Source organism: Neopsephotus bourkii, unplaced genomic scaffold (assembly GCF_033783945.1).
Source record: "Neopsephotus bourkii isolate Nb327-2 ecotype Australia unplaced genomic scaffold, CSIRO-AGI_Nbou_v1 NB_335, whole genome shotgun sequence".
NCBI classification, from domain to species: domain Eukaryota; kingdom Metazoa; phylum Chordata; class Aves; order Psittaciformes; family Psittacidae; genus Neopsephotus; species Neopsephotus bourkii.
In genome coordinates this window covers 316,802-328,893 of record NW_026900841.1, presented here as the reverse complement: position 1 = coordinate 328,893, position 12,092 = coordinate 316,802, and the positions used below count along the sequence as shown (strand labels likewise).

General features: G+C 42.3%; 1 protein-coding gene and 1 long non-coding RNA gene across 5 annotated transcripts in view; both read left to right on the top strand.

Moving 5' to 3' along the window:
- Positions 1-12,092, top strand: part of LOC133209409 (uncharacterized) — a 360,513-nt gene that overhangs the window by 174,272 nt on the left and 174,149 nt on the right. The gene's annotated exons all lie outside the window — the stretch shown is intronic.
- UBE2F (ubiquitin conjugating enzyme E2 F (putative)) overlaps positions 1-12,092 on the top strand; it is a 117,651-nt gene that overhangs the window by 65,093 nt on the left and 40,466 nt on the right. For 2 of the 4 annotated variants that reach the window (XM_061348075.1, XM_061348073.1), the window contains one exon: positions 10,066-10,609. In XM_061348075.1, coding sequence (XP_061204059.1) covers positions 10,066-10,116 — 51 coding nt within the window. In that variant the 3' untranslated portion in view covers positions 10,117-10,609. Of the gene's footprint in view, positions 1-7,511; positions 7,942-10,065; positions 10,610-12,092 lie in introns of those variants that run through there. The other 2 variants (XR_009724669.1, XM_061348074.1) reach the window with 2 other exon arrangements.

The window sequence follows — 12,092 nt, the reverse complement described above, 5'->3', positions numbered from 1 at the left end:
GAAGTTTGTGAGGTCATTCCCAGGAGTTTGCCATGGGATCCAGGGTATTGTTTTTAAAACTCATTAGCACAAGATGTGTTTTGACAAATGTGGTGATTGCTGCAGTACTTCAGGAGTCCCTTGGTCTTTGCTGGGTTTTCTGATGCTTCATCTCCAGTTGAGGTATGTCAGATGTCAAGGACAGCTCTCTAGACAGTTCCTTCTACAAAATGATCTAATTACCGTTTGCAAAAGAAATGCATAAAGACATTGGTAAGCTGTAATTTGACTGTTCTACTACCTTTCTCCTTAACTATTTGTGTTTCTTCATAGAATCACAGAATGGTTTTGTTATGAAGGGATCTTAAAGCTCCAACCCCCTGCCATGGGCAGGGACACCTTCCACTAGAGCAGGTTGCTTCAAGCCCGTGTCCAACCTGGCCTTGAACACTGCCAGAGATGGGGCAGCCACGGCTTCTCTGGGCACCCTGTGCCAGCGCCTCAGCACCCTCACAGGGAAGAACTTCCTTATATCTAATCTGAATCTACCTTCTTTCAGCTTAAAGCCATTCTTCTTGGTGTCTATTTTAGCACAGATCTCAGCTGGTTGCTCCAGTTCTGGTGTTACTGATACATCTTACTAAAAGTATGAGTAATTGCTTTGCAGGATCATTACAGTGGTCTCTCTAGGACTTGAAGCATTCCAGACCAGAGTGCTAGCCTCACCTTTCTTTTCAGTGCTACCTTTTGTACTGCAAACACACAGCAGAATTCTCCATCCAGGACAGCTTATTTCCATTTTTTTGACCGATTTTGTGTGTGTTTTCTCCCACTGTTCTTACAGAGTCGCAGAGTTACCAGAATGGATCTGGGCTTCCAGGAACATCTTGGGCTTTTGATTTGTGATCTGGGTCCAAGAATTTAATGTGCAAATTAATATATTTTCATTTTCAAATTGTTCATTTGATTTTGTTGGCAACTTCGTTGATGCAGTTGGCTGTTAGCTCAAGGAAGGGTAGGCAACAGAAAGGCTGTTTAGAACTTATCAGGACAGGGAGAGGCATGCCCAGATCTTGCTATCATTATGTTGGCTTCAAGCTGGCTTTGTTAGGCCCTCATTCTTTACATTATTTGCATTGAGTCAGTGTTTTGCTTAAATAAGCATAGTCTTATCCTTGCTATACCATTTTATTTATTCATGTTTGAGCTTCTCTTGGATTGGGATCTGTCTTTGCCTGTTGTCTAACGTAAGGTTTTCCACTTAACCTCATTCCCTTGTTTGAGTTGATAGCTTTGCACCAGCCTTGACAATCCTAAAAACACTCTTCCTAATAGGAAGTAGCTGGTTGTGAACATTTTCAAGAACACTGCTATTTATTTCTAGCAGTACAAAACTGTGATGTGATGAAAATGCAAGGGTTTTTTTAACTTTATTCAAGTGAAAGAGGAAATTCACATAGATTCCTGGATACTGAATTGAGGATCATTTCCTGATTTCATCTGCAGGGGGATACATAACATTGAAGAATTCTTCTAATTTGAACAGCCTGGTCCAGTGGAAGGTGTCCCTGCCTGTGGCAGGGTTTTGGGACTGGATGAGCTTTAAGGTCACTTCCAACCCAAATCAGTCTGTGGTTCTGTGATAGATAAATGCACACACCATACGGTTCCAGCCAGTACAAGTGCCTGTGGGCACCACATTTCTGGTGTAGGAGTCAATAAGCGGCAGAAGGAGCTTCTCAAGGGCAGAACTTGATCTGCTGTGTTCAAGGCTAACCTTAGCTTTTCAAGCTTTTACAACACTGGAAAAGTATTTATTCCCAAAAGGCTTTCAAACTTGACATGGTTTTTGTTTTTGAAGCTGTGTGATTTTTGCTGTGGTGTTTTTATTACTCTTTGATTACCGCTTAACTGTCTAGTTAAGAACAGTGGTACCATCCCACTCCAAAACCAGCTTTTCAAAACAATTTTCCCTGTGAGTCATTGCATTTATTTATCTCTGTATTTATTGCAGTAAACCTTTCACTTCCTCTGCACACCCAACCACCCTGATTGGTGTTTGATGTTGTCACTGAAGTTCTTGCAGCCACACTATAATGCATACTTGTTTTTCTGCAACATTACTGCATTTAGACAATGTCACTAAGGTTTTTCTTTCATTGTCTCCCCATTTTATGTTCTGTGTCCGTGTTACAGCCTTTGAAGCCTTTTCCCAGGGGGCATAAAGTACACTAAATGGCATGTGCAAAGGGGCCAACAGTACAGCTAATTGTGGTAACAGAGGTAAATAGGGAAAACATTACTTTTTGATGCCATTAGTCATCTTTCATAACACTTTGATTATGGAACCTCTTTCGGGTTCAGCAAAGTTGATTAAGCTTTTGAAGTGGTTTGACTTGCTGAGGTAATGACAGAAATGTGGAAGAAATGCAGATGTTTAAAGTTTTTGTTTTACCTGCTTTAGGCAGATAAGTGGCTTAAAATGAAAGCTTTTGTTTTGCATTCTTTAAATAAATGCATAGCTTTAAAACAGAACCTTACAGGAGGGTTATTGAATGCAAACAAGGAGTCTGATCTCTTTAAGTGGAGTTCCCCATGTGCCTCACCTGCCCAGCCTGGTTTGTTTGGATATCATTTGACTGGAGTAGAGTATGACTTACAAAAACTCTCTCACCAGACCCAGGCAGCTCCCATTTCCTCTGTGCTTATAATTTATCCATTAAGAGCTCAGATCCCAAGGACAATATCCTCTTTTGGAAATGAGTGACATCCTCGTGGGTGGAATTGTGTTTGCAGCACGGAGGAGGTTAACATCAGTGTAATTGGGATAATTCAGGTAATTTTCTTGAAGGGTTCTCTCTGTAACCCTTTCCAACAACTGTATTGACAAGATGGCCAGTGTGCCTGGCACCAGCCTTGGGCTAACCCCAGTAGCATTGGGGGAGTGCAGGGAAACAAGTACCCAACATCAGGCACTGAATAACCAAGCAGTCTCCATGCTGCCAAGTTCAACTCCCAGGAGGTCTTCTTTGTTTTCAGCAACCTCGGTGAAATCATTAATGGTAATAAGCAAATGGGTCAAAGGGCAAATCCCAAGTCCATAAGCACTGTGGCCATATGACCAGAGGGCTTGTGAAAGTCTCCACCAGCTGCCTTCAGCCAAGCTGCTCCATAAGCCAAAGGGCAGATATGGCAAGAGGGTCAGGACCTGCATCATGTTTGATCCAGGGAAGGATTTTCTTGGGGAGGCTGCTTTGCCCTGTTCAGCTGGCTCAGTTCCCTCACCTTCGCACAAACAGGATTTAGATGTAGTTAGCCCTGGCTGCTCCAGCAGCTTTCACAAGCTAATCCACAGCCCTTTCCTCTTCCAGTAACTTCAGAGGGTGCTTTTTTCTTTTATCTTTGCTTCACTAGCAAACAGCAGAGAGTTTGCAGAAGCATGAGGGAAATGGTTCCTACTTAGGGTCTGAGAATCTCAGTTGGATCATGTTCAGCGTGCTGATCTTTCTATCTCTGCAACACATCTTTGACTTCTCCCCAGGGTAGTGTCCTGGCAGGCAGGCCTGTTCTGTAACCTACCTATATGGACAGATGCTTATCAAAAAAAAGCCCAAAACTTAGTTTTTCTCTTCTTCCCCACAGATAGTTACAGTAAAAACAGCAGTGGCATTTGGGGGGTTTGGTGTTAGGACTTAACTACATAAAGTATTTAGTCGTCATTTTGCAAAATCAGAGTTGCTTGATGTCTGGAAGTGGTGTTTAAAAGGTGAAGTAGGGAAGAGAGGCTGTGGAACTTGATGCCAAGCACAGGAGTCTGTGAGAGATACCTATGTACAGGTTCTTCACCCCCCACTCTTTCTTAGAATTTAAACTGTAATTACAGAGCTTGGAAAAGGGTTCAGGTGGTGTAGGGGCTGAGCTAAATTAGTCAATGGCAGGGAAATGATAACAAGGCAGGAACATGAACTGGAAAAACACCTAGCACTTGAGATTTTCATGTTACTCAAAGGTTTCATTCAGCTCCTTTTTTAAATGGGAGTGGGTGTGGGGGGAATGATAGGTGTGAATGCTTATTATTTTCCACAAGATGGAAAAGAAAGAAAAGGTCTTTTTAACTCATTGGGCTAATGGGTAAATCTACCTGGTAATTATATACTCCCAAAGGTCTGGTTGGAGCCGAGTAATGGCGTAGAATCACAAACTGGTTTGGGTTGGAAGGGACCTTACAGCTCATCCAGTTCCAGTGCCCTGCCATGGGCAGGGACACCTTCCACTAGAGCAAGTTGCTCCAAGTCCTGTCCAACCTGGCCTTGTTCCTGTCATGTTCCTGGTGTTCAGAAGACCCCTTTATTAAACATTTCAAATAAAAGGGCCTGGTAGAAATTGTTTGGAATTTAACTTTGCTGATAACTTGGATTAAAGTAGTGTTCAGTGAAAATAGTGCTTTTTTATTGTTACTGCTATTTTATTTTCTTTAACACTAAAGAAGGAAGGGAAGGTGCAATTGAGTGTTTTTGTGATTTCTTTTTTTTTCTTTTTTTTTTTTTTGTTTCTGTTTGAGTTTTGCAGCATGGTAAATCTAAATGGTGTGAAGGTGGACCAGGAATTGTTTCTCACAGTATCTGGGTGGTTGTAGTCACAATCAAGGGACAGAGGCAGTACACTCTGCATTTTCCTGCAGGGAATGGCCAGTATGGCTTTCAACCTGGAGAACACTGCCCTCAAAGAGGGGGTATAGTCTCTGACACACTTGAGGGCAGAAACTGAGGTCAGTATTGTGAGTCAGAAGAAGAAAGCATTTGCCAAATGCAAATGTGTAAAGTGGTACCAGTAGTGAATTTATTAAAGATAATGGGCTAAATCTGCTTTGGTTTGCGTTTTTTGTTTAGTTGGTATGGGGGGGGGGGGGAGTGTGTGTTTTGTTTTGTTGTTTTTGTTGGGGGTTTTTGTTTGGTTTTTTTATTGTGTAATTAGTATGCATACGTTTGTTTAAAAAGAAAAAGAAGAGATTCCTGAGCTAAAGTTTTCATTACAGCTTTTCTAAACTCCTCTGGTAGCTGTCACAGACACTTGGTATTTGTTTTGGATAATGGAGCAGATCTTTCATTTTCAAATGAAAAGCTTAATAATGGGCAGATAGTTCATCAGTACAACTCAGGACAGTATAAATTGTTGAAAAATCAAAGTCTCCTCTGAGAGGTGCCAAATCAGGTCAAACTCCAGTGTTCAAAAAGGCGTGTAGTTCTTGAGTGCATGCTTCAATATGCTTGTAGAAACTGTAGACCCTAATTCTCTTCTGGGCTTTTGAGGTGGCAGTTTTCCTGTTGTTTCCATAATTGTCTATAAATCCTTTCCCAAGTGCTCCTCAGAGATAAATAACTTGCGATAAATTTCCACACTGGCCAGATACTGAGCTTGTTTCACTGTAAAATATCTTGTAGTAACAACTTTCATGCATTTTTTTAATCTTATTGCAGTGTTGCATGTTTTTAAGACAGCCAGTTGGGACTTCAGTGAATTGTTTTAATATTACAACAGTCAGGCTTGGTTTTGGTTTTTTGTTGTTTTTTTTTAAGCTAATTAAGTAAGGATTTGCTTTTTCGTATTTTCTTAATGCAAATCATTGCACGTGTGCTATCTGGTAAGAACATGCAGTAAAAATGAAAATCATGAAACCAGTAAGTTGTTTGGAATTGATGTCTTTGACCAGAGTTCTTGCCAAAATACACACGTATAGGTTTATCTGCTTAAAGGTTACTTGTTAAACATTTTTGTATAAACAGAACTTCTTTGTTTAAATACAAAGGAGGAGTTCCATGGATATACTGCTTTAGCTTTGCAATCTGTGCTTTAACCCAGTTTTCAGCTAATGATTTATGAAATGTGTCATGGCTTCTATTCCATACTCTTCACCCACTGATAAACTTTGAATTTCCCTTCAGTTGTTTGTCCCCATCTGTTTTTCATGCAATGAAGCAGCGATTTGACCAGCATTACTCATGCAGCAAGTATTTCCCACAGGGCTACTCGTGTACCCCTCATTTTTCCCTCACCTCCCCACAGCTCGGAGCAAAGCAGCTTTGGGTCTGCTCCAGAATTGTGTAAACTCTCCAGTTTAGATGGTTTCTCCTCATACATGAGTTTGAGAGCTAAGCATCTTCAGAGCTGGGCTCCTACCGGGGTCTTGCTTATCCGTGTGAGGACTGGGATAGGACAGGGATCTGCAGGGGAAACATGCTGCAGCCCAGTACCTGGGACCTATAGGATACCTGTGAGACGCAGCAGTGATGCCCTTGGTCTCCATGGAGCTGTGTCTGGGCTGTTCTGTACCTCTTACATCCAGCTGGTGCTGGGGAGTACCTGCTGTGCTTTTTTGGAGTGTGCTTAGAGTTACAGTGTAGTTTCCTATTCCCAGCTGATAGTCTTTTTTTCCTTTAGAAGGTATGAGGAAGGCATCTGTTGAAGTGTACAATCTGATACTTGCACTGTCATTCCTTTCACTGTGCTGTGTGATGGGATGGCCATTGTGCTAAGGGAATATTGGCATTGCCTGAGCTTCAGCTTCATGCTGACTATGAGGCCAGTGCCTGATTTCAAGAGGGAGTCACTGAGTCTCTCTTGCACAGAGGAGCTCTGTCTTCTGGCTTAGCCCCAGACCTCTCCACCCTAAACCAGGCAAGGCTGCAGGTACTGCTCCCACATAGAAACCCAAGCCTCATTCCTCCTCACCACTCAGCACATTTCTAGAGAGCCCAAGAGCAGTTTTGTCCTCCTCTGACTCCATACTTCATATCTTGAAACTTGTGAAGAATATAGTATTGAGGAAGGGCAAATGATAGGAGTTAGAAATTAGATTTCCCTTTTGAAATGCTCCTCCAGGTGGTATTTCCAGCACTCACTGATGGCCTAGCAGAGCTTAATGGCTGTTTCAGATGACATTTCATGTCGTACAGCATCAGTGCTCGTGTAGTAGAATTTTACAGCCAACCCTCTCCCTCTTCATCATGACCTGATGACCTTGATATGGGAAAAAACTTCAACACAGAGGCAGCAGCTGTGCCTCTGGCCAAACTAGCAGTGGGATGTGACCCATGTCCAGAGAGATGTGGCAAAGCAACCACCAGCAGCAGCTAGACAAACATTCTGGCAAGAGCATACATGGTCATTAAGATGAACTGCTTTACTGGGACATATTTCCAGCAGCAAACCTTACGACTCTTCCCCCTCTCATCAGTGTCTATTTTGGCATCGAAAGATGGTTGAGGCACAGGGCACTAATGCAGATGTGGGGTTGGGTACAGTTCTTTGGAGTCTCCAGCAGAAAGGATCCAGCAGCTACATTCAAGTTAGATAGACTTGTTATTTTTAATAAAAGTGGGTGTTTTGCACAACTGGCCTCTAGCCTGTCTTTCTAGTAGTCCTACACTTAGGAGCTGACCTTGAAAGGAAGTTAAGAGAGGGTAAAATGCAGTGCTTTGTTCTTTCCCTTAGCATTCCTAGCAGAATTTTGTATGTGCCTCTTTATAATGCAGGATATGTGGTGCTCTGATTAATTTTTATGCTTCTGATTATTCAGTACTGCACATAAACAGATGTGCATATAGAAAAATGCCCTCTGGTAATGAGGAACTGTTAAGCCATATGGCATGTGAAGATGGAGTATTACAGCTATGAGATGAAAACCTCCTGTTCAGCACCAGGTTCACATACAGCGAGTATCATGTTAATACATTCTTGCCAATGCTGTCAGCCCCTTCATCTGGCGAGTCAGCCCAAGTGACAGCATGGATTTCTGGAGCCTTCCTGCTTTGCTGAGGTCCTGCTTCTGTTAAAACGCTGCTGAGAACACATCTTCCCATTTGAAAATCTTGTAAAGATGCATGTGAAAAAGAGGAGTGTGCCCTGAGCTGTCTGTACTGTGCTGCTCTTGGATGTTGTAAATACAGCAAAGATGTAGTTGGCCCTGTTGCATGTCCAGTGGTTTTTCTTAGCCTAGAAGATCGATGGTATTGCTAATGGGTTTTTTGTCTTCTTGTAGCTAGTAACCTTTTATTTAGCTTTATATCCCAGTAACAGGATGAGTCCAAAAGCCTTCATTTACCAGTTACAGTGTTGTGACTGACATGCTCTGATGTTGTGTGTATGTTGCTGCTGCGAGCCATCAGTCTATAATATTGAGCACGTCCACCATAAGGAGTAAAATAGAGCTTTCCAGCATTGTTTGCCATTATGAGTAATTATTCTGAGTAATTAATACGAGTTTGTATCAAGATAGTCCAAAATGTACCAGAGCTGAAAACTTCATTGTGAGGGTGGTGATGCTCCATTCCTGGCAGTGTTCAAGGCCAGGTTGGACACAGGGGCTTGAAGCAACCTGCTCTAGTGGAAGGTGTCCCTGCCTGTGGCAAGGGGTTAGAACTCTGGGCATCCACAACTTCTCTGGGCACCCTCTGCCAGCACCTCACCACCTTCATAGTGAAGAGTTTCTTTCTAATGTCTAATCTCAGTCACCCCTCTGTCAGTTTAAAGCCATTCCCCCTTGTCCTGTCCCTACATGCCCGTGTCAAAAGCCCCTCTCCAGGTTTCTTGTTAGGCTCTTTAGGCACTGGAAGCTGCTCTAAGGTCTCACTGGAGCCTTCTCTTCTCCAGGCTGAACAACCCCAACTCTTAGTGCATGCCCCTGTAAAGGAAGACAGCTTTTTCTACAGCTCTAAAATAAACTTCATGCTTTTCAGGACTTCTTGACAGTATTAGTGCAAAGTCATGGTGAATATTACAGTGCTCACCTTTATCTACTGTTAACAAAGGAGTAAACAAGACCTCCAACTCCTTGGACAACCAATGGTCATAATTTACAGGGCATTAAACTCACAAACTGCTGTTCTATCTGTAAATTTCATGTTATTTAGCTCTTTGCTGAGTGGTCTGTACCAGAACCGTCAGTGTGTGTTCCAAGGGCATTATTTTATGTACTGGCAAGCCTGAAGGTGTCAAATTATGTCATTTAAAGCAGGATTGTCCGTTGCTGATCCCTCAGGTCATGGCAACAAGGTAAAAGCAGAGCCTTGGCTTGATGGGTAGAGGTTTTCAGTGCTTCCGTGGCCCCTGCTCTCCAGGCAGCTCCAGCACACTGTATTCAGAACCTCTTCATCCTTTGTGTGTCTTGGGGATTTTGTGTTTTGGGGGTTTTATTTTTGAACAAACATAAGTACATAAATTTCCCAGGTTTTCCCGCTTTATATTCTAGCAGCACACAAAACTGGGAGCTGGAAATCAAGCAAAAGGCACTTTGCTGTGAACCCCCCAATGTGTATCTGGAGCACAGACCACTCGGTGTGTTTGTGTTGGATACACTTGGTAACAGGCTGTAAGCACGTGAGGCAAACATTATAGGAATGTAGCATCCCTCTGACATCCTGACTTGGACAAGGATCAAATGAGGGAAGTATGTCAGAATTTCTCTGCTCAGTATCTTCATGCTTTCTAAACTGCCAGAAATGTGTGCTTTTCTATGGATACAGAGGTTTTATGATACTCTCATAGTTTTTGTGTGGAGGGCTGCAGGTGTAATAGTGTTCCCTCTGAACCACTTTCAGAAACAAGTGACTTGCTGAGGCTGTAATAAATGACAGTGATTGATTTTGTGCTGGTTATGTGCTGGCTGTGATATTGTGTAGTTACCTAGGAAGGCCAGAATAAGTGCTTGGGACAGAGCTGTCTCTTCTGTCTGGTAAGGAAAGCTTCCCTTCCTTCTCTAAAATCACAGCCAGATATTTGCTGTGCCACTAGCTGGGACCTGGTCTCCTAGCACAGGTGACCTGTCAGACACAATCTGTCTAGTACCTACATTGATAACTGGTGATAGCAAACTTTGTGCAGTTCAGTCACCAAAGGAGATACCCAGTGGAGCCCAGACATTGCTTGCCAAGGACTCGAGCAGTTGCTTCAGTTCTCATATACAACGTTGGAAACACTGATGAACACTTGACCCTACTGGTTGCTGATGTGGGCATCCACCACTACTGCAGCCCTATGTGAGTCCCTCTCCAACGTGCTTGGGGTAATTCTGACTGTGCTTCCCTCTAGGAGGACTTTCGGAATAAAGTTGAAGATTACATTAAGCGCTATGCGAGATGATGAAGGGAGATGAATGGCAGGACCATGGCTTCCACACTAGAGTTATCCTTACCTTCAACAACAACAACAAAACCAGCCCGGATTGTACTAGTCCTGTGTCCATGTTGTACTGAAGAAGAAAACTAACTTCATAACTTGACCATGTTAAAAGGAGAGTTCAACATAAATACAGCAAGAAATTGTGTATGTTGGGTGAAAAAGTTGTTTGGTTACTTTTAAAAATGTTTACTCTTCTGAACTGTACTGTATATCCTGTTGATGAGATATGCTTGAGAAGTTAAAAGAAATCACTATTGAAATTGTAATTACACTTTTTTTAAACTCTTGCCTAGTTTGGAGGGGGGAGATAAAAACCCAACCAAACCGATGAGGTGGCGTGCTTTTAGAACACTTCAGGTTGGCAATAAAATGGTCTCTTGTGAACCAAATCACAATCCTGTTGCCTTTGATGAGCAGAAACAATAAAGAAACAAAAAAGAAACAACAAAAAAAACCACCCCACAAACAAACACAAAAAAAGGAAACAAAAAAAGCTTTCTCTACAAGTCATTCAGCTAAAGCTTAGAGCTTGCCAGAATGCTAGTGCTAAATGAAATTCTACTACTGGTATTGAAATTCTTGATGATATTTAATGTTAAGGATGTTTTTATTACACTTTTGGAGTTCTCACATTGTTATTTTCAGCTCCTGCTTGGGCTACGGTATTTTTCTTTTGTTCTTATTCATTGTGTGAAGTAGTTATAAGAAATACAGGCTAATCCCTAACTTAAGTAAATGTGTAGTATTAGTAAAACTATGTACATATATACAATATATATTATATATTTCTGTGAAAATTTAACAAAAGGGAGATTTTTTTTCGTAAGAAATCTGCCTTTGGCTTTCCAATCTGGATGTGGCGAAGGAGCATCAGACACTGATCTGATAAAGGTAATTTCAAGCACCATGATCTAGAGAATACCTAATAGTGTTCTTCAACGTTCTGCACTGAAAGGGAATGACTGATAATGCAGCTGACAAAAAGAACGCACTGCACCTCTCTGAAACACTCCTGCACACCTGGCTTTCTTGGTGATTAGCAGGGATATGATGCTATAATCACCTTCTCTGTTAAGTAGCTGTATACCAAACACAGTATGTGTGTGAGCAGAGATCCTCCACAAGAGAGTACCATGTACCTCAGGAATCACTTCTGAGTAAACGCTGTGAAGAGTTGCTGCCTGGCGTGGGCCAGAGCTCCCCATTACTCCCCTGGGGATCCACTTGTGGGGTCACACAGAGGAGGTGCAATGGAACCACGTCAAGCTTTTATAAATAGATAAACCATAGAAGTAAATGTTGGTGCAGTTTCATACAGAGCAAGTGTATGCGTGTAGTGCTCGGGTGTTGATGGTTTGTTATCCCATTATTACACTTTATTCTTTCCTACTGTCCCTCTGCAGACACTGAAGGAAATCAAAATTTATCTCCATCATTAACGTGGCAGAGCTGGGCTGCAGATTTTAAGCACGGTGCAACCTCGCTTAAAGGCTTAAGTTCTCCCTGTGCCTTTTCTCTTACAGCTTCACAGGCTCCTGTGGCCGTTACTGGAGATCTAGGAAAGCAGATAAATTAAATGCAGGGAGTGGCATGCAGGAGGAGAGCCTTATCGTGAGCTTCATCTTTGGGTTATGTTGCCACTGTGGCTAAAATGAAACATGGATCAGGGTATTATTTTAAGCAGGCAACTGTGGTGAGAGATCTTTGCTGGCAGAATAGTAATGTCGGGAAGGTAAGGGGTAAAACACTAACAAAAATAGAAAGATTGGAAAATAGGTATAGATTTTGCTTGCCAAGTCAGAAGGTTTTTCTTCTTTTCAAGCTGAAAATGCTGAACCAGTTTGCTGTAACAAGGGTGAGTGTTCCTTGCTGTAGTGGCACCCTGGCACCGTTGTCACCTCCCATCCTTCAATAAAATGGGTGAAAGTCCCTGTTTC